The 27,730-nt window shown below is 39.7% G+C and overlaps 1 protein-coding gene and 1 long non-coding RNA gene across 13 annotated transcripts in view; one reads left to right on the top strand and one right to left on the bottom strand.

Moving 5' to 3' along the window:
* Window positions 1-27,730, top strand: part of LOC132535790 (uncharacterized) — a 345,179-nt gene that overhangs the window by 45,927 nt on the left and 271,522 nt on the right. The gene's annotated exons all lie outside the window — the stretch shown is intronic.
* ADGRG2 (adhesion G protein-coupled receptor G2) overlaps window positions 1-27,730 on the bottom strand; it is a 140,347-nt gene that overhangs the window by 44,473 nt on the left and 68,144 nt on the right. For 5 of the 11 annotated variants that reach the window (XM_060182942.1, XM_060182953.1, XM_060182949.1 and 2 more), the window contains 4 exons: window positions 6,226-6,261; window positions 3,565-3,612; window positions 3,433-3,456; window positions 1,415-1,453 (listed from right to left, as the gene is read on the bottom strand). In XM_060182942.1, coding sequence (XP_060038925.1) covers window positions 1,415-1,453; window positions 3,433-3,456; window positions 3,565-3,612; window positions 6,226-6,261 — 147 coding nt within the window. The remainder of the gene's footprint in view (window positions 1-1,414; window positions 1,454-3,432; window positions 3,457-3,564; window positions 3,613-6,225; window positions 6,262-27,730) is intronic. The other 6 variants (XM_060182946.1, XM_060182950.1, XM_060182947.1 and 3 more) reach the window with 3 other exon arrangements.

Genomic DNA, 27,730 nt, shown 5'->3' with positions numbered 1-27,730 from the left:
TAATAACATATGATATAGTCTTAGCTCTCAGCAAAATGACCATGTCCCATACATTCTTATCCACTGCTAGAAGAAAGGCTGTGGGGTAAAACCTTTGCAAAAGATAACTGGGAAGAAGTTATCAAAGGCCTAGAATTATTCACAGTGCTGACCCATTAAGCCCAGTTCTTTTTTTTAAATATTTTATTTTATTTATTTATTCCCTTTTGTTGCCCTTGTTGTTTTATTGTTGTAGTTATTATTGTTGTTGTCGTCATTGTTAGATAGGACAGAGAGAAACGGAGAGAGGAGGGGAAGACAAAGAGGGGGAGAGAAAGATAGACACCTGCAGACCTGCTTCACCGCCTGTGAAGCGACTCCCCTGCAGGTGGGGAGCTGGGGTTCGAACCGGGATTCTTATGCCGGTCCTTGTGCTTTGCGCCACCTGCGCTTAACCCGCTGCGCTACAGCCCGACTCCCCATAAGCCCAGTTCTTGTGAGTGCATCCTATAAAAATCAGGGGTGAGTGCAAAGATGTTGGCACAAGGTTGTTCATTGCACCAACTTCTAATAAAAAGTAAAAATTACCTTAATGTTCAATATATGATAGCCTTTGGATTTTATTAAGCCATTAATAGTTAGGAGATTGGAAAATACTATTATAAGTTAAAAGGGCAAGATAGAAAAATCTGTACAAACCAAAACTATTTGTAGGTGTGTATGGAGAGGGGGTGCGTGATGTACTGAATGGAAATATACCAAATTATTAACAGTAACAATGTTAGAAGGTAACTTTAAAGGTAATTTTATTTTATTTTTTCTACAATTGTTTTTTTGCTTTTCTAGACTTCATTTTTATGAGCTGCCATGTATTTCTGTTAGAGTGAAAAAAATTAAACATTGTTTTATATGAAGTACTAAGACCATAACAGTCTGTCTGTTTCAAGAATGTAGTGGCACTAGATTTATCTTAGGTTGTCAGAAAAGTCATGATGTGTTTTTTTCTGTTCTTCTATGTGAAAATGTGCCCTGGCTTTCCCTACAACCCAGTATTTCAATGTCGAAGTAAAATGGATAACAAATCAACAATTAAAGACACAGAAAGTAGAGAAGGAGATACCCTTTACTAACCCAGTAAACTACACAAGTAAGAAACTCAAGAAGGGGGCCAGGTGGTGGCACACCTGGTTGAGCACACATGTTACAATGCACAAGGACCTGAGTTCAAGACTTTGGTCCCCACCTGCAGGGGGAAGCTTCACAAGTGGTGAAGCAGGGCTGCAGGTCTCTCTCTCCCTCGCTACTTATCCCTTCCTCTCAATTTCTGGCTGTCTCTATCCAATAAATAAATAAAGGTAATAAAATGTTTTTTTTTAAATAAAGAAACTCAAGAAGTAAAGACAAGCTATTATACTTATACATAACTTGATATTACCTGTTCTGTTTAAAGTAGTTAGTACACTGGAAGTAGCATCTGAAATAAAATGAGAAAAATTAATCTAATAACATGGCTAAGCACATGTGTCTTCCTAAATTCCTTAAAATGTCTCACTTATCCCCAAACCCCAGATATGTTAGCTTTGCGAAAGCCAGCTGACACTATTAGATGTGTTTATTACACCCACACCGCTATCCACTATTCTCCAACCTCCAGAGACAAGTCTGAGCAAGTGTTTATCTACTTAGAATGTACTTCCTGAACATGAGTCCAGAAAAGTTTTAAACGGATAACAAGTTTATCTGTTTAGACTACAAGTTATGAGTCGGAGGAAAAGCAGTAATACTCCTAAACATGATAGATTTAAATAAGGTCACTCATGCCAATTAATATTCCCCTCTGTTTCTAATATAAGGAAAGTATCTAACGATTATAGCCCTGTGGATACTTAATATACTTAACCGAATGACACACTCTTAGAACAACATCTTTAAGTAATTCTGGTTTAAATTTGGTGTTCTTGAACACTGTCTTCAAATAACTTTTGCTAAATCTCATTTTCACTTTGCTTCATTTAAGACTATCTTATTGATATTCCTTTAAGTGATAAATCATTCTTGAATTTACTATACTGGAAGAAACTTTAGGTATAAAAAATGATGTATTACATATCACACTTTAAAAAATACATACAATTGTATCCAAGGACCACTGCCAAAGCTATTTTGAAAATGTTCTTTCATTGTAGAAAGTAACTGCACATAAAAATAATCATTTTTGGCCCTTCTCACTAAACCAAATATGAATTTAAACCAGTTTTGATCAGTGTGAGCTGCATCTATGATTGTTCAGCTTCTTTTTTTTATTGTTGTTCTTATTGGTGTCATCATTGTTGGATAGGACAGAGAGAATTGGAGAGAGGAGGGGAAGACAGAGAGGGGGAGAGAAAGATAGACACCTGCAGACCTGTTTCACCGCCTGTGAAGCGACCCCCCTGAGGTGGGGAGCCAGGGGCTCGAACCGCTTAACCCGCTGCGCTACCGCCTGACTCCCGATTGTTCAGCTTCTTAAGCATCAACTCCGTGGTGAGGTTTTATTTTAATGGGGTCGGTAGAGGACGCTATGAGAAGTGTTGGTTTGGGACTGTACTATGGGTTGGCTACCCAGAGAGGGGAAGGAATAGAATGTCTTATTCTACCTACCATCCCTGACTATAGTGCTGTTCTCTGCCTTCCCCAGCATGAAGAAACCAGTTTCTTTTTATACTATTTAAAATGATATAACCATCTACAAAAGGGGTCATTGAACATTGTATACCTCCAAATCATACTGAAGTCACTGGACATGCTTGTCACATTCACATAATCTGTCATGTAAAATGTATTGTGTTGGAGAACAAGTAAAACAGGATATCCAATATGTGATGTCTATATCTGTGCATCTGTCTCTCTACCTATCTGAGACAGAGTGGTGGAAGATTGTCCTTCTGTGATAAGAATTTTATGGGCTGGAAAAATAGTTCACCTGGATAATGAGCTACTTTGCCGTATACATGACCCAGGTTTGAACCCAACTGCCACCACACTGGAGGAAACTTCAGTGCTATTCTCTCTCCCTCTCTCTCTCTCTACCTCCAATATTTATCATTCATTCATTCATTCATTCATTCATTCATTCATTCATTCAAAGAGGGAGAGAGAACCAGAGCATCACTCTGGCATATATGGTGCTGGGGCTCAAACTCAGGAGCTCATGATTACAAATCTAATACTTTGTATACTGTACTACCTCCCCAGTTGCTGTCTTTCTTTGTATCTGAAAAAGTCACCCAGGAGTGTGGAGCCTTATGATGACCAAATAAATAAGAATTTTGCCATTTAGTCTAAAAGTTAAGGTCACTCCTTAGGATTGACTTTTTAAAAAAATCTGAATATGGAAACCTTCAACCCCACTCATTATATATATTTTCATATTAAGGGACATCAATTTTCACTTGCTTCAAAAAAAATCCTTACCATTGAGACTTGTAGTTTCAACCTCTTTTGTCCCAAGGGAGAAGGGAAGGGAACAATACAAAGGTATAATTAAATCAGAAGCTTAACAAATTGGGTTAAATCTAGGTTTAAATTTTTTTTTCAAAATCTTGCCTGGAATACCATTGGAGTAGGGAACAAAACCAACAATAGGCGATTTAGCTGTAGGAGAGAAAAAAATTATACAAATTAATTTTTGAAAATTTCTATTTATCATATTAAACAGAAGATGTGCTCTCAGGCCAATATGTAGTCTAATCTATGGGCCCCATATCACTTAGTAAGTATATGTTTAATCGGAGAACTGTCGAGAAGAGCCCCAGAGATAAAATAAGTGCAGGGCCAAGAACTGAGATTCATGGTCACGAAGCCTGCTCCTACCTATGGAATATTATGCCAACCAGCTAATGAGCACACCAAAATATAAGGCACACTGCTTTCAAAATTTTAGACAGCCAGTTCCTCAAAGCATTTTATACTTGAAGTAATTTGTTGAACTACAGCTATGAAATATACTGGCACATCAGCTCTCTTCCGCTATAAGGGCACTTGGCAACTCTCCCCACGATGGGTTTAGGGCTAAAAGAGGGGGGAAAATTGCTACCATTCAGTACTGTATTACCTAACACAATTTACAATTTCCTGGTAAGTTATTTTTAAAATATGACTGTTATTAAGACAATCAATCAAGTTGTAAATTTCTCATGGGAAAATTCCACTTACACTAAGAGGTCAGTCGACTACACACATTTTACATGTTTAAATATTAAAAGATGCAATGACTTGACCTCCAGGTAAACACAAGAAAAGTAAGCTCAAATGTTTGATGACTAAAACAAGTTTTGCAGGAGGGAACCTGGTATTCAGCCTGTAAGGACATTTGGGTGTGTCGACTTGCTTGGCTGGCCAGTCTGTTTTAAACCACTCATGCACTGGCTGAAACACACACCCTGTCTGTCTTACATTACTGCTTCCATATTTTCTCATTTACTGAATCTTTTAATTACCAAGGATGTTTCTTGAGAACATAGTTCCTGATTTAAAGGGTGAATATGGAATCCTTTGCTCTTGGGGCAAAACAAACTGAATGGCCAAAGCTGGTTCGAATTAATGACTCTCAAATGTACTAAATGTTGATGTCACTGAAGAAGAGGCCTGTGGGCACAGCTACCCGTCTGACCCAGGATGTACTTTCTAGTTTGTGCAGCTCTACCCTCCCTAGGACACCCCCAAACCCAGCCTATAACTGGAGCCAGTGTGTGCTCACCAGAGTCTAATTCCCCATTCCACAACAGCAGGATTTTTGCAAAGAAATGCCCATGATTAAGTATGATAAAGGCTCTTAAACCAGAAGAAAAAGCCAAAGGTCCATTTTACTCCACCCCCACCCCCCCAATTTTACAGGAGTTTAACTGCGACAGGGCAAATTGGCATAGTAAAAAGAGCTTGGGCTTTGGAGTTTGAATCTTTGCCCTGTTACTTATTAACTCATAATAGTGATTATTATTGAGAGTTTTCTCTGTGTCAGGCACATATGTCATCCTATTTCATCTTCACAATTAGCCCATAAACCAGGTACTCTTCTGATTCTCAGTTTAGAGATGAGGCATACGAAGAGTTAGGAACTTGCTCAAAGTCACATATGCTATAGCATTCGGGGTAGGAAAGTGGTGACCAAGTTCAAATCCAAGTAGTCTGGTTCTAGAGAGTGTGTGAACATGAGTAAGTCTGATCGATCACCTTTGAGCCTCAGTTTCCTCATGATAAGCATAAGAATTCCTCTGCAGCAGGACTCTCAGGCAGGTAGCATGTGTGTGAGGAGTGCTAAAGATAGAATGTAAACTGACTCTCTCCAATGCAGGTTCTGTTCCTGGTTCCTGCCAAGTGGGTCCCAGCAATACATTTCTTTTTAACTTATTTGCCTTCTCATTCACATGAGTGCTAAGCAGTGAGAAGTCTTTTGAACAATATTCATTGAAGAGGGGTGGGAGATAGCCCACCCAATAGAGTGTACGAGTTACTGTGCATGAGGCCTGGGTTTGAACCTCACCACCACATGGGAGCACCTTAGACAGCTTAAGGAGAGCTCCATAGATTGTGACACAGTACTATGGAGTCAGTCTCAGTCAGTCTCTCTCTCTCTCTCTCTCTCCCTCCTTTTCACTTCAAAAAGATATATAAACAAAAATATGGGCCAGGCACAACCTCTTATCTCCCCTTGAGTGTAAGTACGGGACTAGAAGAAGAATGTAAGAAAAAAATGGGTCAGGAAAGCTATCAGAGGTATCTCACATGCATGAGGCTCTGGATTCATTCCCTTGCAGGGGGAGAGCAAGGGGAGGGGGATTTGTTCAATAAAGTTCTCGAGTATATTTAAGAGAATGTCTCATCCCACAAATAGAAGATCCTTTGCATTTTTATGTTACTGAAACAAGAAAACCTGTGAACTAGAATAAAAAAATAACACTGAAGAATGTAAGCAGTTAGTGTAATGAAGACTCCCAATTTACTACCTGGCTTTGTCAGGCAATATGAGGGATTATTATGCCTGTCTTCCTGGCTGTGTCTATTGACTTTTCAGTTGCAGATTTAATACCAGATTTAAACTAAGCTTTGTGGAACAAAATGATTCTGTTGTATCTAACTACATGTCAGACCTGTGAGAGAGCTCAGCTTATTAGAGGATGGACTTTGTATGCCTGAGACCTGACTACATGTCATATAGTACATAGAGAACTTTTAGAACCTTTTCCTGATACTCCCCCCAAATCTTACCAGATGGTAGTGACACACTGGAATTATCAGCATTGTCTGTTGAGAACAAAAGATATTGTAAGTTAGTTAAGTTTATGAATGAATTTGTATATTAACATCTGTAGTGGGAGAAGGTAAAATAAGTTTTGCAAAGTCACCAAAAGAGGGCAGTATGTCAATTTGCTGTTATTTTCAACAACCAAATCAGTACTTTTTAATTCTCTATAAAGACATAGATCTCAGGTAAAATAATTCTTTCAACTTTCTTTTTTGGTCGTTGCCAGGGCTTTACCATTCCTGATTGGCTTTTTCTGATGGAGAAAACCAGAGACAGAGAGTCAGGAGCGGGTGTTGGGGTGAGGGGGAGACATCACAACACAAACAGCTCCCCCAGTGCTGTGGGGTCACACACATGACGAAACAGACACCTTCCCTGGGGAGTTATCTTCCTGGCCTCCTTCCAACTTCTAGCTGTTGACAGTGCTCTGTATATTTTGTTATACAATGGTTTAAGCATATTTTAAACTAAAAAAAAAAAAAAAGGATGACTAAGACTTTTAGCTGGTGACTAGCAGTTATCAGAATTTGTAGAAATAAATGTACACATCAGTAGGGATCTGGCTCACCTGATGCTCCTGAAATAAATGTATACGTAAGTGGTGCTGTACCTGTTTGAGCACACAATGCCATGCACGAGGACCTGGGTTCGAGTCCCCACCTGCAGAGGGATGGGGGGAAGCTCCACAAGCAGTGAAGCAATGCTGCAAGTCTGATTTTCTCTCTCTCTCTCTGTCCCTCAATTTCTCTCAGTCCTATCAAATAAAATTATGCTTCCCTTTACACCATATTAGCACAGATTTTTATACCTATGAAGTTGCTTCTTTCTTATGACTTAAACTAGATCATTTGCCTTTGGGTATATAAACTACAAAAACTGCTGTACTGTTTATCTTGGGAGGCTTCTTAGATTCCTTAAAAGAAAAGTAATTCTGTTTTTGTTTTTTCTTTCTCTGTGAAAAATAATACACACTGGAGAAACTTCAGGAATTAAAGATGAGTGAGAGAGAAAGGAACATTAAAACCACCTATAATTTACCTCCCAGACAGAAGTAACATTTTAGTAAATATTTTCTTTCTCTCTGTATATACATATATGTGTATATATTACTTACATGAATGATTAACAAGGATGATGTCATATACTCCACATAAACTACTTATAACTGAGTTCTCCTCATGACATTATATTCTGAACATTATGTCATTAAACAATTTTCCACAACATCATTTGTAATGACTGCACAGCATTTTATACATTGGTGATACCATTAATCTATATAATGGATCTATTTCTGATTTGGTATATAAAATTTTTCATAATTATAAGAAGTGCTGCACTAAAGCTTTTTTCAATAAGATTTTACCTCCTTACTTAGCTATTTCCTTCAGAAATTCTGTGGTTTGACTTTCAAAATATCATGCAGAAAATCTAAAACAGTTAGTACCAGCCTTACATTATATGAGAATGTTATTTCCACAAGCTCTCATCCATATGATGTGCTAGTCTGTAAATTATATTTTTAACTACAAAGAGATTATTGTTTACATAATGGTATCTTGAGATGCAGTTATAAGGAAAAAGTAAGTATGCCTGGAAACGAAGATTGCACAGCGAAACATACTTGGTAGCTTCTAGGAACCTATTTTCCTGAAATGGTGGGAGGGTAGTGATTATTCGGGGAAATAATTAAAACATAGTTTTGCTTGAAAGCAGGACTGAATGAATAATTCATTTTTCAGTTACCCTGCAGGCAACAACCCGTGTCCTGCCTTGATCCTCTAATTTAATTGAAATAGCCTCTTCCTTAGTTTCTGTCCTTCTATGGATCCTTTAGTGATCCATCAACCAAAAAGGTTTGCTGAGTTAGCAGAAGTTTAATTTTTAAATACTCCTGGGAAAGCTAAGAAGCAATCAGTCATTCACACCTAAGCATGAACTAATTCTAGTTTAGGCAGAATTCCTCTGCTTATTTAGCAAAGACCTACTCTTGCTGGACCATCAGTCTTCACTGTGGGCTGCTCTGAGAAAGACACTTATCACTAGGGGCAGAGAAGGTGTTGTGTAGTGGGATCATGGCACAGGCAGGGAATTGTATGAAGGCAGTGCAGAAGATGAATGGAGGTATGGACACTGATGGTGAAAGGCAACAGAGGCTAATAATACTGCTTCCTTTAGAGTTTTTCCCAGTGGTTGACTGTAGCCAGCAATGGTTCCAACCTTCTCCACCACTATACAAACCCATCCTTGAGCACAGAAATATGGCCACAGCGTTTCACCGTTTTTTCTGAGATATCAGTAGAAATGGACCACCAAGGGTAATAGGAGAGCCAGAGAAGTTTTCTGGGAACCCTACACAAAACTGGTCAGCTGTCTCTGGGTAGAGAGGTTTGGTAGGCATGAGCTCACAATCAAGAGGGAGAATGTGATCAACATGTAGATCAAGGGCTAGATCAGGCCAGCCTGTAGGCATAACTGGCCTCTTCCATCATGGAGCCCACAGCACTGTCAGCAGTGATGAAAGCAGGAGATCTAATAAATCAAAGCTAGAGATTTAAAAATTGCTTTTGTCCACTTTTTTCTTTTGGCATTTTTTTTTCTTCCAAGGGCCTGATTGCTCAGTAACTTTTTCTGTCTCTCATTACATTGCTCCATTCACTCATGGTCCACCTTAGAGATGTTCCCACAGGCCTTGCTTTTTCCTGAGTATCAGTCTGTTTCTCTTGGTCTCTCTCCTAACTCAGATCCCATTTGTTACATTCAAAGAAGTGGTCGTCATTTCCAATGAGTCATATATCTAAGCTCCATGCTGCTCTTAGGAAACAAAACATTTCCATTGTTAAAAAGATTCATAAACAAAGAAAGGAAGAACATTTAAGTTTTTCAGATTTTCCTTTGGAAACCTACAAATAACACATTTTAAAGCATTATTCATGTGCTGAAGTCTTGATTTAAGTCAATAAATGAAATTATTGTGATCTGTTTATAAAATTTACTCAGTATGACTCCCTAGTGATTTTTTAAAAGTCCATATATTCCCATCATGATGAGCAGGGGTTTGGCTTGCATATCCTCAGGATGGAAGCCAAAGAGAACTAGAAACTTCAACAAACTGAGCTCTTCAATGGACTTTATTTCCCCACATTGCTTCCCAGGCGCTTTCTTTCCAACTTAGTGCCACCACCTCCCAAACTCCAGTCCCACAGGGCCAAGTGTGGTCCAAGCATCGCCCTGTGAATGCTCTTCATGCTCTTCATGTACTCTGTTGCTCCGAACACTCAAGAGCCTATCCCTCTGCACCCTTCCCCTTCTATTTTTTTTCCTTTTCCCTTTCTTTCTTCCTTCCTTCATTCCTTCCTTCTTTCCTTCCTTCCTTCCTTCCTTCCTTCCTTCCTTCCTTCCTTCCTCCCTCCCTCCCTCCCTCCCTCCCTCCCTCTCTCTCTTTCTTTCTTTCTTTCTTTCTTTCTTTCTTTCTTTCTTTCTTTCTTTCTTTCCTACCAGGGTTATCTCTGGGACTCAGTGTTTGCACAATGAATCCACCACTCCTGGTAGCCATTTTTTTCCTTTTATTCATAGGACAGAGAGAAATTAAGAGGAGAGGGAGAGATCCAGTGGAAGAGAGGGAGAGGGAGAGAGACCTGCAGCTCTGCTTCACTACTTGTGAGGTTTCCCCCCTGCAGGTGGGGAGTACCCGGATCTTTGCACACGGTAATGTGTGTGAGGTTTCCCCCCTGCAGGTGGGGAGTACCCCGGATCTTTGCACACGGTAATGTGTGTGAGGTTTCCCCCCTGCAGGTGGGGAGTACCCGGATCTTTGCACACGGTAATGTGTGTGAGGTTTCCCCCCTGCAGGTGGGGAGTACTCCGGATCTTTGCACACGGTAATGTGTGTGAGGTTTCCCCCCTGCAGGTGGGGAGTACCCGGATCTTTGCACACGGTAATGTGTGTGCTCAACTATGTGTACTACTACCACCTGGCCTCCCACACCTATTTTTAAGAACTTCTTAAGCACTCATATGATTAGGCCAGGTGCACTCAGGTACCCATGTGATCTCCATGATAATCTCCCCATCTTGTAGTTCTTAAGATCAATCTCTCTTACTGTCCTTTCCTCTAAGTAAAGTAGCATATTTACAGATTCCAGGAGTTAGATTGTGGGCATATTTGGGGACCACTGTTTGCACTACTATACTTAGAAATCCAGATTATTTTTAAAATTATAAAGACTATGATTTGGGGGGTGAGTGGTGGGGCACCTGGTTGAATGCACATACTACAGTGCACAGGGACTGGGGTTCCAGCTCCTAGTCTCCACCTGCAGTGGGAAAGCTTTGTGAGTGCGGAAGCAGTGTTGCAGCGCTCTCTCTCTCTCCCTCTCTGTCACCCACTACCCTTTTGATTTCTGGCTGTCCCTACTCAATAAAGAAAATACAAAAAAAATTCAAGAAAAGACTAAGTTGCAAAGAACCACTCTTTTTTTTTAATTTATAAAAAGGAAACATTGACAAAACCATAGGATAAGAGGGGTACAACTCCACACAATTCCCACCACCAGAACTCTGTATCCCCTCCGCTCCCCTGATAGCTTTCCTATTCTTTAACCCTCTGGGAATATGGACCCAAGGTCATTGTGGGATGCAGAAGGTGGAAGGTCTGGCTTCTGTAATTGCTTCCCCGCTAGAACCACTCTTTATGAAGAAAAATTTCACAGGAGTTAAATTAAAGGCCCACAATAAGAACAGAAGAGGAAACACAAAGCAGAACTTGGACTGGATTTGGTATATTTCATCAAAATAATAGACTCTGGGTGGGAGCAGGGTGAGTGTTCAGGTCTAGAACATGATGGCAGAGGAGGACCTGGGGGGTGTTACATTGTTATGTGGGAAACTGAGAAATGTTACACATGTATAAACTACTGTATTTCACTATCAACTATAAACCATTATTCCCCCCACCCCATAAAGGAAAAAAAAGGGGGGCTAGGGAGATAGCATAATGGTTATGCAAAAAGACTTTTATACCTAAGGAACCAAAGGTCCCAGGTTTAGTCCCCCACACATCACCATAAGCCAGAGCTCAGTAGTGCTCTGGTTAAAAACAAACAACAACGACAACAACAACAAAAAAAACCCAAAAACCAGAAAGTAAGTTAGTTTTAGCAGCAGAGCTGAGTGTACAAACCAAATGATCACTCTGTCCACTGCTCCTGCTTCCTTCCATCCACCATTACCTACCTCCATAGCTAGTCAGACACCCACCCAGCATCAGGAGGGACAATGAATGTGTAATAATAGTAATAGCAAACAGTGTTTGATACTTCTTGTAAGCCAGGCTTAACACACTAAGGGCTTCATATATTATTGAATCAGTCAACAGTTCTTTTAATTTATTAGCATCAATGCTTTCTGGTGCTTGATAAACTGGATGTTTGGAAACACTTAGTGCCTTATTCAAGATCTTACTGGTCATTACTGGTAATCATAGTGTTGATATTTCAAGCCAACCAGTCTGACTACAGAGCCTATTTTGTGATCCTTTGTTCTGTATTGCTCTGAAGGACAAACTATAGAGGCTATAAATGTGTAAGTCTGTAAGTGTACGGTACTATTATTGTTATAGTCCCTCCCCTCATTTCACTCTCATCTTTCCCTTCTATGGTCACTGCCCCCATCTAAGGCCAGGTCTTGATAACCTCATGTATGAGTAAAATATTAGCAGCCTGTAATCTTTGAAACACAATGGATCTGGACTTTTGCCTTTGTCTTCCACAATGCAGTAAGCCATTGTCAAATGCACACCACTAGCTTACTGTCATAGTTCTACCTTTTACACACAGTGGAAATCACTCTAAAGTTTTTAAAAGTGTGAATTATTAGGGCAGATGAGATGGTACAGTGATAGTATATAAGATTTGTATGCGGGAGTCAGGCAGTAGCTCAGCGGGTTAAGCTCATGTGGCATTAAGAGCAAGGACTGACGTAAGAATCCCAGTTTGAGCCCCCGGCTCATCACCTGCAGAAGGGTTGCTTCACAAGTGGTGAAGCAGGTCTGCAGGTGTCTGTCTTTCTCTCCCCTCTTTGTCTTCCCCTCCTCCCTCCATTTCTCTCTGTCCTATCTAACAATGATGACAACAATAATAACTACAACGATAAAAGAACAAGGGCAACAAAAGGGAATAAATAAATATTTTTTAAAAAGATTCGTTAGCCTGAGACCCCAGAGATCCCAGATTAAAAACTGAGCAGTGCTCTAATCTATGTCTCTCTCAAGAATATAAACAAATAAACAAACATGTATGAGTCACTAATTAAAAAGATAGCAGGCTTTACATGAGATTCTTAATTTTCACCCTTCCAAAATTAGATTTTTTTTTCAACCCTGGCTATACCCTTCCCTGACATTTGGGCATATACTGTTAGGAAAGTTCTTTAACTTTCCACTGTATTCTTGTTTTCGCAATTAATTTGCTTTGAGCTTTACGTTTTCTGCTCTAGGAATCCAACCTAGTGTCTTGTATCTGGTAGATGTTCCAAACTATTTTTTGGATTGATGGATGACATCATTACAGAGTCTCAGTCAAGGATAAGTCAGGAGCAGGAATTTAATATAGATATTACAAGGAGTCAGGCCTTGTGATTCAAAGCAGAGCAGGGGAAAGATGGGGAACCAAGTAAGGAAGTCTCTGAAAGAACAATGAGAATGCTTCTCCAACAGCTATTATTAGGTTGTGACATTTAATGTTGTACTTAGAAGTAACGCTCATGTTCAGCCGGGAAGCAATTACAGAAGCCAGACCTTCCACCTTCTGCACCCCATAATGACCCTGGGCCCATACTCCCAGAGAATTAAAGAATAGGAAAGCTATCAGGGGATGGGATGTGGAGTTCTGGTGGTGGGAACTGTACCCCTCTTATCCTATGTTCTTATCAGTGTTTCCATTTAATTAATTAATAATTAAAACAAAGAAGTGCCAGTTGAAGATGCATCACACTTCCAGATCCCAAATTGTATTTTAGGGCCATTGTCATCAAAACTGCTTGGTACTGGAACATGAATAGACACACTGACCAGTGGAATAGAATTGAGAGCCCAGAAGTAAGCCCCCACACCTATGGACATAACTAATCTTTGAAAAAGGTTCCCAGACTATTAAATGGGGAGAAGGGAGTCTCTTCAACAGATGGTGTTGGAAAAAACAGGTTGAAACATGAAGAAGAATGAAACTGAACCACTATATTTCACCAAACACAAAAGTAAATACCAAGTGGATCAAGGACTTGGATATTAGACCAGAAACTATCAGATACTTAGAGGAAAATATTGGCAGAACTCTTTTCCATATAAATTTTAAAGACATCTTCAGTGAAACGAATCCAATCACAAAGAAGACTAAAACAAATATAAACCAACGGTACTACATCAAATCAAAAAGCTTCTGCACAGCAAAAGAAACCACTATCCAAACAAAGAGACCCCGTATAGAATGGGGGAAGATCTTTACATGCCATACATCAGACTAGAGGCTAATAACTAAAATATTAAAAAGCTCACCAAACTCAACAACAAGAAAACAAATGACCCCATCCAAACATGGAGAGAGGATATGGACAGAATATTCATTACAGAAGAGATCTTAAAAGCTGATAAACATGAAAAAATGCTCCAAGTCATTGGTTGTCAGAGAAATGCAAATCAAGACAACAATGAGATACCACTTCACTCCTATGAGAATGTCATACATCAGAAAAGGTAACAGTGATTCGACTTCCGGAGGCGGAGCTACAAGCAGCAGATCGCTTTCTCTCCTCTCCTCTCCTCTCCTCTCCTCTCCTCTCCTCTCCTCTCCTCTCCTCTCCTCTCCTCTCCTCTCCCGGATCAACTAGGAATACCAAAGGAAACCACCCGGACCGAAACAAGACAGGAATAGAATGACCACAGGAACCCAGCAAATCACCCGTGAGTACAAACACGCGTGGCTGGTGACAGAGAGGAGAGAGGGGCCTAAGGAGAGATTAAGTGACTGCTAACAGTTCAACAGTTTATCAGTGGAGACACCACCTCCAGTCTGCTCCACAACAAGGGGACAGCTGAAGGGAGGAAAGGACTCCCCAGAGACTCACCAAGTGCAACTCTGAGTCTCCATTGCTACTACCCTCAGAATCTGGAGCAGCAACAGGGAGGGACACCAGGGGACACCAGGGGACAGAGATCTAACCGGGAAACTCAGGAGAAGACCTATACCTTGGTGGCATAGCTGAGGGGCTGTGAAAGTCTCTTTGCATAACCACTGGATTATCTCTGCCACACCCTGCTTTATCTCTTGGTCAGGAATCAGTGATTAAGCTAAGAAGCCTATTGATAGTTTAAAAGCCCTCAGGCTCCCATAGCCTACAGGGAAGAAAAAAAAAAGAGGCTTTTACACCACTGAGCTCCAACTCAGGGATTGAAAAAACTGTTAACTTCCACCATGGTAAACCCTTTAATTAAATTACTTAGACACAAGTCAATCCAGGCAATAGTAATCAATAATTTGAAAAGTACTGATAAAGGGAACTCATAACATAATATATAAAATGGTTAAAACAACAAGAAAAAATATTGGAGACTCGAACCAGGACAAGAGTCCAGCTAAAAGTCCTCCAGAGGGTGAAGCACAAAACAACGAGTTCAACATCCAAACATTAGCTAAGGAAATAATAACAGGAGTGAGTAAAGAATTTGAAAAAATTGTAATCAGAAATGCAGGAACAACAAATGAGAATATGGAAGAAAATACTAATTATCTCATGGTTATTAGAGAGCTGAAAGCTGAAATCGCTGAGCTAAGAAGGCAACTAGCTAAACAAGCTAAAACAGTATCAGAGCAGGGCAACAAAATAGATGAACTCCAGAAAGCAGTAGAGGGCTGAGAGAATAGAATCTATGAGGCTGAAAACAGAATTAGCAAGATTGAAGATGAATTAGAGACAACTAAAAAAGAAGTAAGAGATCTCAAAAAGACATTAAGAGATGCTGAAAACAACAACAGAGTCCTATGGGATGACTTCAAAAGAAACAATATACGCATTATTGGCTTACCAGAGGAAGAAAGAGAAGGAGAGGAAGAAAGCATTCTCCAGGCCATAATAGCTGAAAATTTCTCTAGTCTCGACAACACCAAAGACATAAAGATTCAAGAAGCCCAGAGGGTCCCAAACAGAATTAACCCAGACCTAAAGACACCAAGACATGTCATACTTAGAATGGAAAGGAATAAGGATAAAGAAAGGATCCTCAAGGCTGCAAGAGAAAAACAAAGAGTCACCTACAAAGGAAAACCCATAAGATTAGCAGCAGACTTCTCCATACAAACACTACAGGCCAGAAGAGAATGGCAAGATATCTATCGAGTGCTCAATGAGAAAGGCTTTCAGCCAAGAATACTATATCCTGCTAGACTGTCATTCAGACTAGATGGAAGCATCAAAACCTTCTCAGACAAGCAACAGTTGAAGGAAGCAACCATCACCAAGCCTGCCCTGAAAGAAGTTCTGAAAGGTCTCCTATAAACAACCAGACCACCAAATTGGACAAATATCAAAACACTCTAAAACTCTTCAAGAATGGCGTTAAAATATCTTCAATCTTTGATATCAATAAATGTCAATGGCCTGAATTCACCTATTAAAAGACACAGAGTAGGAAGATGGATCAGAAAACACAACCCAACAATATGTTGTCTACAGGAAACTCACCTAACTCAACAAGACAAACACAGACTTAAAGTGAAAGGATGGAAAACTATCAAAAAAGCCAATGGCCCACAAAAAAGGGAAGGAACAGCTATTCTCATATCTGACATGATAGACTTTAAAATAGATAAGATTAAAAAAGATAGGAATGGACTTAATGCTCAGAGGATCAGTCAATCAAGAGGACTTAACAATTATTAATATCTATGCACCCAATGAGAAGCCATCTAAATACATCAAACTTGTACTGAAAGACCTACAGCAATATATTAACAGTAACACAATCATAGTAGGGGACTTCAACACCCCACTCTCTCAACTTGACAGATCATCCAGGAAGAAAATCAGTAAAGACATAATGGAGCTAAATGAAGAGATAGATAAACTAGAACTATTGGACATTTTCAGAGTCATTCATCCCAAGAAACTGGAATACACATTTTACTCAAATCCACATGGATCATTCTCAAGGATAGACCATATGTTAGGCCACAAAGACAGCATCAGCCAATTCAAGAGCACTGAAATCATCCCAAGCATCTTCTCAGACCACAGTGGAATTAAACTAACACTTAACAATCAACAAAAGATTAGTAACAGTCCCAAAATGTGGAAGCTCAACAGTACACTTCTTAACAACTTCTGGGTCAAAGAGGAAATCAAGGAAGAAATCAAAATGTTTTGAGAGTTCAATGAAAATGAAGACACAAACTATCAAAATATTTGGGACACAGCTAAAGCAGTCCTAAGAGGGAAGTTCATAGCTATACAAGCACACATTAGGAAACAAGAAAAGGCACAAATAAACAGCCTGATTGTACATCTTAAAGACCTAGATGAGGTCCGGGAGGTGGTGCAGTAGCTAAGGCACTAGACTCTCAAGACCTAGAAGAACAACAAGAAAGGAATCCCAAAGCAACCAGAAGGACAGAAATCACTAAAGTTAGGGCAGAAATAAATAACATTGAGATTGTATTGCTAAATGGGAATCTGGGGAATGTTATGCATGTAAAAAAAAAAAAGAAGTAGAAACGCAAAGCAGAAATTGACTGAGTTTGGAGTATGGCACCAAAGTAAGAAAGCAGAAGTATACTAGAGTTTGCAGTGAGTACCTCCCTAATACTTCCTCTCCACTTTTCCAAGCTTTGGGTCCATGATTGCTCAACAATTTGTTTGGCTTTGTATGTTAACTCTCTTTTCAGTCACCAGGTTCCAGGTGTCATCAGGATGCCAGCCAGACTTCCCTGGATTGAAGACACCACCAATGTGTCTTGGAGCTCAGCTTCCCCAGAGACCCATCCTACTAGGGAAAGAGAGAGGCAGACTGGGAGTATGGACCGACCAGTCAACGCCCATGTTCAGCGAGGAAGCAATTACAGAAGCCAGACCTTCTACCTTCTGCAACCCTCAATGACCCTGGGTCCATGCTCCCAGAGGGATAGAGAATGGGAAAGGTATCGGGGGAGGGGGTGGGATATGGAGATTGGGCGGTGGGAATTGTGTGGAGTTGTACCCCTCCTACCCTATGGTTTTGTTAATTAATCCTTTCTTTAATAAAAAATAAAAATAAAAAAAATAACATTGAGAATAGGAAAACCATACAAAAGATCAATGAAAGTAAATGTTGGTTCTTCGAAAGAGTAAACAAAAATCGACAAACCTTTAGCCAGACTCACAAAACAAAAAAGGGAGAAGACCCAAATAAATCGGATAGTAAATGAAAGAGGAGATATCACAACAGACACTGCAGAAATTCAACATATCATGCAAGGCTTCTATGAACAACTATATGCCACCAAGCTAGAGAATCTGGAAGAAATGAATGATTTCCTAGATACCTACCAACTTCCAAAACTAAGTAAAGAGGAAGTGGATAACATGAATAGGCCGATCACAGCTAATGAAATTGAAACAGTTATCAAAAATCTTCCCAAAAATAAAAGTCCTGGACCAGATGGTTTTACAAATGAATTCTACAAAATTTTCAAAGAAGAACTAATACCTCTACTTTTAAAAGTCTTCCAGAAGATTAAGACACTGGAATACTCCCTGCCAGCTTCTATGAAGCCAACATCACCCTGATACCAAAAGCAGACAGGGACACAACCGAAAAAGAAAACTGCAGACCAATATCTCTGATGAACGTAGATGCTAAAATATTGAACAAAATTCTAGCCAACTGGATACAGCAGTATATCAAAAAGATTGTTCATCATGACCAAGTGGGGTTTATCCCAGGCATGCAAGGTTGGTTTAATATACGTAAATCAATCAATATGATCCACCACATCAACAAAATCAAGACCAAAAACCACATGGTCATATCAATAGATGCAGAGAAAGCCTTTGACAAAATACAACATTCCTTTATGATCAAAACACTACAAAAAATGGGAATAGATGGAAAATTCCTGAAGATAGTGGAGTCTATATATAGCAAACCTACAGCCAACATCATACTCAATGGTGAAAAACTGGAAGCATTTCCCCTCAGATCAGGTACTAGACAGGGCTGCCCACTATCACCATTATTATTCAACATAGTGTTGGAAGTTCTTGCCATAGCAATCAGGCAGGAGCAAGGAATTAAAGGCATACAGATTGGAAGAGAAGAAGTCAAACTCTCCTTATTTGCAGATGACATGATAGTATACATGGAAAAACCTAAGGAATTCAGCAAGAAGCTTTTGGAAATCATCAGGCAATACAGTAAGGTGTCAGGCTACAAAATTAACATTCAAAAGTCAGTGGCATTCCCCTATGCAAACACTAAGTTAGAAGAAATTGAAATCCAGAAATCAATTCCTTTTACTATATCAACAAAAAGAGTAAAATATCTAGGAGTAAACTTAACCAAAGAAGTGAAAGACTTGTATACTGAAAATTATGAGTCACTACTCAAAGAAATTGAAAAAGACACAAAGAAGTGGAAAGATATTCCATGTTCATGGGTTGGAAGAATTAACATCATCAAAATGAATATATTACCCAGAGCCATCTACAAATTTAATGCTATCACCATCAAGATACCAAGCACATTTTTGAGGAGAATAGAAAAAATGCTACAAATGTTTATCTGGAACCAGAAAAGACCTAGAATTGCCAAAACAATCTTGAGAAAAAAGAACAGAACTGGAGGCATCCCACTCCCAGATCTCAAACTGTATTATAGGGCCATTGTCATCAAAACTGCTTGGTACTGGAACATGAACAGACACACTGACCAGTGGAATAGAATAGAGAGCCCAGAAATGAGGCCCCACACGTATGGACATCTAATCTTTGACAAAGGGGCCCAGACTATTAAATGGGGAAAGCAGAGTCTCTTCAACAAATGGTGTTGGAAACAATGGGTTGAAACATGCAGAAGAATGGAACTGAATCACTGTATTTCACCAAATACAAAAGTAAATTCCAAGTGGATCAAGGACTGGGATGTTAGACCAGAAACTATCAGATACTTAGAGGAAAATATTGGCAGAACTCTTTTCTGCATAAATTTTAAAGACATTTTCAATGAAACGAATCCAATTACAAGGAAGACTAAGGCAAGTATAAACCTATGGGACTACATCAAATTAAAAAGCTTCTTCACAGCAAAAGAAACCACTACCCAAACCAAGAGACCCCTCACAGAATGGGAGAAGATCTTTACATGCCATACATCAGATAAGAGTTTAATAACCAACATATATAAAGAGCTTGCCAAACTCAACAACAAGACAACAAATAACCCCATCCAAAAATGGGGGGAGGACTTGGACAGACTATTCACCACAGAAGAGATCCAAAAGGCCGAGAAACACATGAAAAAATGCTCCCAGTCTCTGATTGTCAGAGAAATGCAAATCAAGACAACAATGAGATATCACTTCACTCCTGTGAGAATGTCATATATCAGAAAAGGGAACAGCAGCAAATGCTGGAGAGGGTGTGGGGTCAAAGGAACACTCCTGCACTGCTGGTGGGAATGTCAATTGGTCCAGCCTCTGTGGAGAACAGTCTGGAGAACTCTCAGAAGGCTAGAAATGGACCTACCCTATGACCCTGCAATTCCTCTCCTGGGGATATATCCTAAGGAACCCAACACATCCATCCAAAAAGATCTGTGTACACATATGTTCTTGGCAGCACAATTTGTAATAGCCAAAACCTGGAAGCAACCCAGGTGTCCAACAACAGATGAGTGGCTGAGCAAGTTGTGGTATATATACACAATGGAATACTACTCAGCTGTAAAAAATGGTGACTTCACCGTTTTCAGCCGATCTTGGATGGACCTTGAAAAAATCATGTTGAGTGAACTAAGTCAGAAACAGAAGGATGAATATGGGATGATCTCACTCTCAGGCCGAAGTTGAAAAACAAGATTAGAAAAGAAAACACAAGTTGAACCTGAAATGGAATTGGAGTATTACACCAAAGTAAAAGACTCTGGGGTGGGTGGGTGGGTGGGGAGAATACAGGTCCATGAAAGATGATGAATGACATAGTGGGCGTTGTATTGTTAAATGGGAATCTGGGGAATGTTATGCATGTACAAACTATTGTATTTACTGTTGAATGTAAAGCATTAATTCCCCAATAAAGAAATAAATTATTTTTAAAAAAAAGAAAAGGTAACAGCAGCAACAGATGCTGGAGAGGGTGTGGGGTCAAAGGAACCCTCCTGCACTGCTGGTGGGAATGTCAATTGGTCCAACCTCTGTGGAGAGCAGTCTGGAGAACTCTCAGAAGGCTAGAAATGGACCTACCCAATGACCCTGCAATTCCTCTCCTGGGGATATATCCTAAGGAACCAAACACACCCATCCAAAAACATCTGTGCACATAGTATGTTCTTAGCAGCACAATTTGTAATAGCCAAAACCTGGAAGCAACCCAGGTGTCCAACAACAGATGAGTGGCTGAGCAAGTTGTGGTCTATATACACAATGGAATACTACTCAGCTATTAAAATGGTGATTTTCCCATTTTCAGCCCATTTTTGAATGGAGCTTGAAGGAATCATGTGAAGTGAGATAAGTCAGAAAGAAAAGGATGAATATGGGATGATCTCATTCACAGGCAGAAGTTGAAAAACAAGATCAGAAGAGAAAACACTAAGCAGAACCTGGAGTGGAGTTCGTGTATTGCACCAAAGTAAAAGACCTGGGGTGGGTGGGGAGGAGGGTTCAGGTCCTGGAACATGATAGCAGAGGACCTAGTGGGGGTTATTTTGTTATATGGGAAACTGGGGAATGTTATGCATGTACAAACTATTGTATTTACTGTTGAATATAAAACATTAATCCCCCAGTGAAGAAATTAAAAAAAAAAAAAAGGGTATAAACCTTTAGACAAAAGAAAAAAGTGTTAGTAATGTCCCAGAAGGTGGCACTGTAGGTAATGCTTTGGACTTTCAATGATGAGATCTTCGGTTGGAGTCCCAGTATCACATGCACCAGAGTGATGCTCTGGTTCTCTTTCCTCTCCCTTTCTTGCACTGATGAATAAATCAAGAGAGAGAGAGAGAGAGAACTGCCAATTACAGCAGACTGCAGACTTTCCAAATGTATGCTAAAATGCCCATTCAAATACCTATCACAGACAACATAAACATTCAACAGTCCTGAGCCCCACAGCAGTGACCTTAGTAATCTGTCCTGTATTCACTTCCTCTTTTCCAAGTACCTTCTCTTTGTCTCCTCACCTCAGATTCCTGGGATCACCTCCCAAACAAACTACTTGTGTACAAATCAAACAAGGTCATGTTGGGGTATTTGTGGTGTTTCCACTTTGTTCCCCTGTCAATTGACAGACACTGTGGGGTGTGTGTGTGATGCTTAAATATGAGATAGCTGCTGCTCTGAAACCCGTGACTGTGGGCATACTAACGAGTGTTTGCTTCCAGTGCATTCACTCACCTTCTAGCTGGATGGGCAAGCTAAAGGAGCGGGTCTAGAAAGGATAATGCTAGCCCTGCTGCTTTTGTAGGAATGTTTTAGACCAACTGTAATTTGTAATCTGGTGGCAGTGCTCCTCTGGATTGAATTACTGTCCCATAGAGAGATGATTCAAAACAAGGTGCCACGCCTAGGCACTCTTATATGGGAACCCCAAACAAAATAAGATTGTTTTGTTGTTATATTGGCACTTCAGGGCTTGAGACAACAGACACTCTTCCAAGAACTGTATTTTCAGACTTCACTATATTACCAACAAAATGAATGAAAACATTTCTGCTCTGGCACAGCTGAAATGTGTTTACTTGAACTGGGGCCATCTCCTGTCACACTGCTTAATAAGTACTCTGACATAACGTTTCTGTTAAACAACTAATAATGCTGTCATTCATCTCCTAGCTGGTGGAACTTCCCAAAAGTGCAAACGACTACAAGTCTAGGTTAGTCATGGACACAAGGAGGAGAACGTGAAATTGTTCATTCAACCATAATAGGCTATATAATGAAACTAAAATGGGATGCTTGCTTTATTTAGAAATGTAACATACCAATATTCTACTGCTGATAACAAACACTGAATAAAGACATATATTTTTTTCAGCACAAAAATAGATAAAATCACTTAAGTAAATCAGTTGAAAGACAGTATGGTATTTTTTAGGACTTGGACTTCACTGGAAGAATCACAGAGTAGATTATAAGTAGACAGAACACTTGATATCAAATTAAGCCAACCCCCTCAGCCTTCCAGTGAGAAGGAAAACTCAGAAATATGGAGGGATGTGCCCAAAGTGTACTCGTTTGTCCATTTTTGAAGGTGAATTATATGTACAAGCTGGGGTTATAGCAGAAAATCAAACAAGGCCCATGGTTACAAAACAAGATTTACATTCTAGACATACCATGCAACTCACTTGAAAATTTCAAAATTGCACTTTGGAAATGTCCTATAACTGAAAATTCTTCACCAATTCAAAGTAACTCCCTCCTACCTGTATATCCTAATCTTGAATGCATTCAGTTTTACTTGGCATTCAAATCAGTGTAATAACAAATAATTTTTTGTATTTAGGAACAAGGCAAAGCTGTCTGTGAGAAGTGAAACACAATACAGCTATGTGTGTAGTTCTTTCTCAGTCAATCAGAGTTTTCTGAGCATATCTAATTTACTCTCCAGAGCAAGATGACTGCCCATTTTACATTTCTCTCTTCTTTATACAGAACACTGTAGCTATGGGAGAGTAACTTCTTCATATTGTGTGCATTTCAAAAAGAAAGCAGAGGAGATAAAACACCAATGTTAAGGACTAATCAATGTGGCAGCATCCTGAGTTTATCTTTGAGTTCTTGTGATCCTCTGAACACAAGCCTTCTCACCAATATCAGTGTGCTGCTTGTTATTTCTTTGAAGTAAAGATACACCATCAAGGTGCATTACAAAGGTTCCTCTTAGATCATTAGCTTACTCCCTAATAGATTAAACCAGTGAAACGATGACTATCATCCTTCATATCTTTCTCAATCTTCATTTAGTCCGGGGGGGGGGGTACAAATCCATTCTAGAATGAATAAATGTGGCAAAGCTCTGGTCCAACCAAATTAAAAGTAATCTTCTTCCTTCCATCCTTCTTTCCTTCCTTCCTTCCTCCCTTTCTTTCTTTCTTTCTTTCTTTCTTTCTTTCTTTCTTCCTTCCTTCCTTCCTTCCTTCCTTCCTTCCTTCCTTCCTTTCTTTCTTTCTTTCTTTCTTTCTTTCATTGCCACCAGGGTTATCACTGGGACCCAGTGCCTACATGATGAACCCACTGTTCCTAGTGGCCATTTGTTCCTTTTCTTTTTTTAAATGTTATTTGATAGGACAGAGAGAAATTGAGAAGGGAATATAAGGAGAAAGAAAGAGAGACACCTGCAGCTTGTGAAGCTCCCCCTGTAGGTGGAGACCAGGGCTTGAACCCAGAGAGAGAAAGAGAGACACTCGCAGCTTGTGAAGCTGCCACTACAGGTGGGGACTGGATCCTTGCACACAGTAGCCTTTGTTCTCAACTGGGTGCAACACTGCCTAGCCACTAAAAGTCATTTTCAATTATTTCATGGACTGATACTTAAGAAGTGGTTACAGTGGTCCAGGAGGTGGCACAGTGGATAAGGCACTGGACTCTCAAGCATGAAGTCCTGAGTTCAATCCCTGGCAGCACATGTACCAGAGTGATGTCTGGTTCTTTCTCTCTCCTATCATTTCTCATGAATAAATAAATAAAATCTTTAAAAAAAGAAGTGGTTACAAACACAAGTTCTAGAATCCTGCCTCCTCCAATTTCTGGCTGTGTAAACTTGGAAGTGACTCACAGTGTTCAATGCTCAATTCCCCATCTAGAAAATGAGAGGTTAACAAGAGAAAGAAGAGGAACTGTGTGCTCTAGAGTGTCACCTTATGTATAGGAAAACTTGACCTAGAAGTCCTCTGGCAGATTCTCCTATGTAACTCAGGGGTCAAAAGTGGATAATGATAACTAAAACAAACTTGCTTTCAAAATAATAATTATAACCAAACTGACTCTTAGGCTCTGTGAAAGTATGGTGGATACCAGAGGGAATAAAGGGTTGAGGGGTCTCAGGGATGTGATAGTACTGGAACATTGGTGGAGGGAGTGGAGAGTGTGTGCATGTGAAAACCTCAAAGTATTGATACTATAAACCAGTGTTGAATCAGCTTTTTTAAAATTGTGAAAAATAAAAGTGGGTTGCATATATACTCCTAAATCAAATACTGGCAAGGAACAGCATTTCCATGATTGGCTTAGAATAATCAGCATCTGTTTCTGAGTCATGTGGAAAGGGGTGAATGCCTCATGAAGTCAGGGCTGAGCCAGTAAATAAGAAAGGAATGGTTGTCATATAAATGCTCAGCAGCAGAACTACTTTGGGAACCCACCAAATCACCGATGAGTGCAAACATGTGTGGCTCATGGACAGAGAGGAGCCTAAGGAGAGACTCCAGGGGCTACTGCCTTCAGAGACTGGAGCAGCAGCAGGAGGGAGATCCTGTGCTGACATCAGGGGGCAGAGAACTGACCAGGAAACTCAGGATATCTACACCCCAGTGGTCTAGCAGTGGGGCTGTATAGTGGGAGCCTTTCCACATTATTCTCCTGATGAATTGGCGAGACATGGTGAATAACTGCCACAGAACCCACAGAGTATCAACAGGACTTGTTTGAAAACTCACAGGGTCAAGTAGTACTTCCAGCTTGGCTTTGGCTGCTGGAAGAGCAGCTGAATTGAGCCCAGAGCTTTGGATCCTCAGCGCATGGGAGTCTCTGTGAATAACCACTGTGCTATCTCTCCCCCATCCTGATTTATCTCTTGGTCAGGAGTGAGTGATTAAGCTAAAAAGCCTACTTATAGTTAAAAAGCCCTAAAGTTCCAATAGCCTACAGGGAAGAAAAAGAACAAAAGAGGCTTTAAAAGCCACTGTGCTTCAACTCAGGGATTGAGATAACATTGAAACAACTTTTGGTTTCCACAACTATGAACTCTTTAAGTACCTTACGTAGACACAAGTCAATCCAGGCAAGAATGATCAGTAGTTTGAAAAGTACTGAGAGAGGGATCTCATAACATACTATATACAATGGTTAAACCAAGAAGGAACATTGGAGAAATGAACCAGGACACAAGCTCAGCTAAAAGCCCCACAAAGGTAGAAACACAGAAGAATAAGATAAACATACACATACTAACTGAGGAATTAGTCACAGGAGTGAGGAAAGAGTTTTCAAGTAAAGTCAGCAAAAATGGGAAAACAATAAATGAGACTCTGAAAGAAAACACGAACTGTCTCAAGGTAATCAGAGAACTGAAAGCTGAAATAGCTGAGCTAAGAGCACAACTAGCTAAATAAGCTAATACAATATCAGAACAAGGTAACAAAATAGCTGAACTACAGAAAACAGCAGAGGGGAGAGAAAATAGAATAAATGAGACAGAAAACAGAATTAGCAAGATCAGAGACGGATTAGAGAAAACTAAGAAAGAAGTAAGAGATCTCAAAAAGAGATTAAGAGATACTGAAAACAACAGCAGAGGCATGTGGGATGACTTCAAAAGAAATAATATACACATTATTGGCTTACCAGAGGAAGAAAGACAGGGAGAGGAAGAAAGCACTCTACAGGACTACTAGATGAGAACTTCTCTAGTCTAGATAATATAAAAGACATGAAGGTTCAAGAAGCCTAGAGGGTCCCAAACAGAATTAACCCAGACTTAAAGACACCAAGACACATTATATTTATAATGGAAAGGAATAAGGATAAAGAAAGGATCCTGAAGGCTACACGAGAAAAACAAAGGGTCACCTACAGAGGAAAACCCATTAGATTAGCAGCAGATTTCTTCACACAAACACTAAAGGCCAAAAGGGAATGACAGGGGCTTTCAACCAACACTACTTTATCCTGCTAGACTATAATTCACACTAGATGGAGGCATAAAAACCTCAGACAAGCAACAGTTGAAAGAATCATCACCAAGCCTGCCCTGAAAGAAGTTCTGAAAGGTCTCCTATCAACAGTCAGACCACCATAAATATGCCATATATCAGAACACTCTAAAAATCTACAATAGTGGCATTGAAATATCTTCAGTCTTTGATATCAATAAATGCCAATGGCCTGAATTCACCTATTAAAAGGCACAGAGTAGGAAGATGGATCAGAAAACACAACCCAACTATATGTTGTCTGCAGAAAATCCATCTAACTCAACAAGACAAACCAGACTCAAAGTGAAAGGATGGAAAAATACTATACAAGCCAATGGACCACAAAAAAATGGCAGGGACAGCTATTCTCAATCTGACATGACAGACTTTAAAATAAATAGAATTTAAAAAGATAGGGATGGACATTAATTCTCAGAGGATCAGTCAATCAAGAGGACTTAACAATTATTAACATCTGTGCACCCAATGAGAAGTCATCTAAATACATCAAACATCTCCTGAAAGTGCTACAGCAATATATTAACAGCAATACACTAATAGTATGGGACTTGAACACCTCACTCTCTCAACTTGACAGATCATTCCGGCAGCAAATCAATAAAGAAATGAGGGAGCTAAATGAACAGATAGTTAAACTACAACTATTGGACATTTTCAGAGCCATTCACCCCAAGAAACTGGAATGCAAATTCTAATCAAGTAGACATGGGTCATTCTTTTTTTTTAAAATTTTTTAGTATTTATTAATTTTCCCTTTTGTTGCCCTTTTTATTGTTGTTGTAATTATTATTGTTGGTGTTATTGATGTTGTTGTTGTTAGATATGACAGAGAGAAAGGGAGAAAGGGGAAGACAGAGGGGGAGAGAAAGATAGACACCTGCAGACCTGTTTCACCGCCTGTGAAGCAACTCCCTTACAGGTGAGGAGCTGGGGTCTTGAACCAGGATCCTTATGCCGGTCCTTGCACTTCACGCCACCTGTGCTTAACCCTCTGTGCTACTGCCCAACTCACCACATGGGTCATTTTAAAGGATAGACCATATGTTAGGCCACGAAGAGAGCATCAGCAAATTCAAGAGCATTGAAATCATCTCAAGTATCTTCTCAGACCACAGTGGAATTAAACTAACACTTAACAATAAACAAAAGATTAGTAATAGTCCCAAAATGTGGAAACTCAACAGTATAATACTTAACAACTACTGGGTCAAAGAGGAAATTAAGGAAGAAATCAAAATGTTTTGAGAGTTCAATGAAAATGAAGACACAAGCTATCAAAATATTTGGGA

The sequence above is a fragment of the Erinaceus europaeus genome, chromosome X (genome assembly GCF_950295315.1).
Source record: "Erinaceus europaeus chromosome X, mEriEur2.1, whole genome shotgun sequence".
Classification (NCBI taxonomy): domain Eukaryota; kingdom Metazoa; phylum Chordata; class Mammalia; order Eulipotyphla; family Erinaceidae; genus Erinaceus; species Erinaceus europaeus.
Note: the sequence above shows the minus strand (reverse complement) of the source record. Positions and strands in the feature narration are given on the sequence as shown.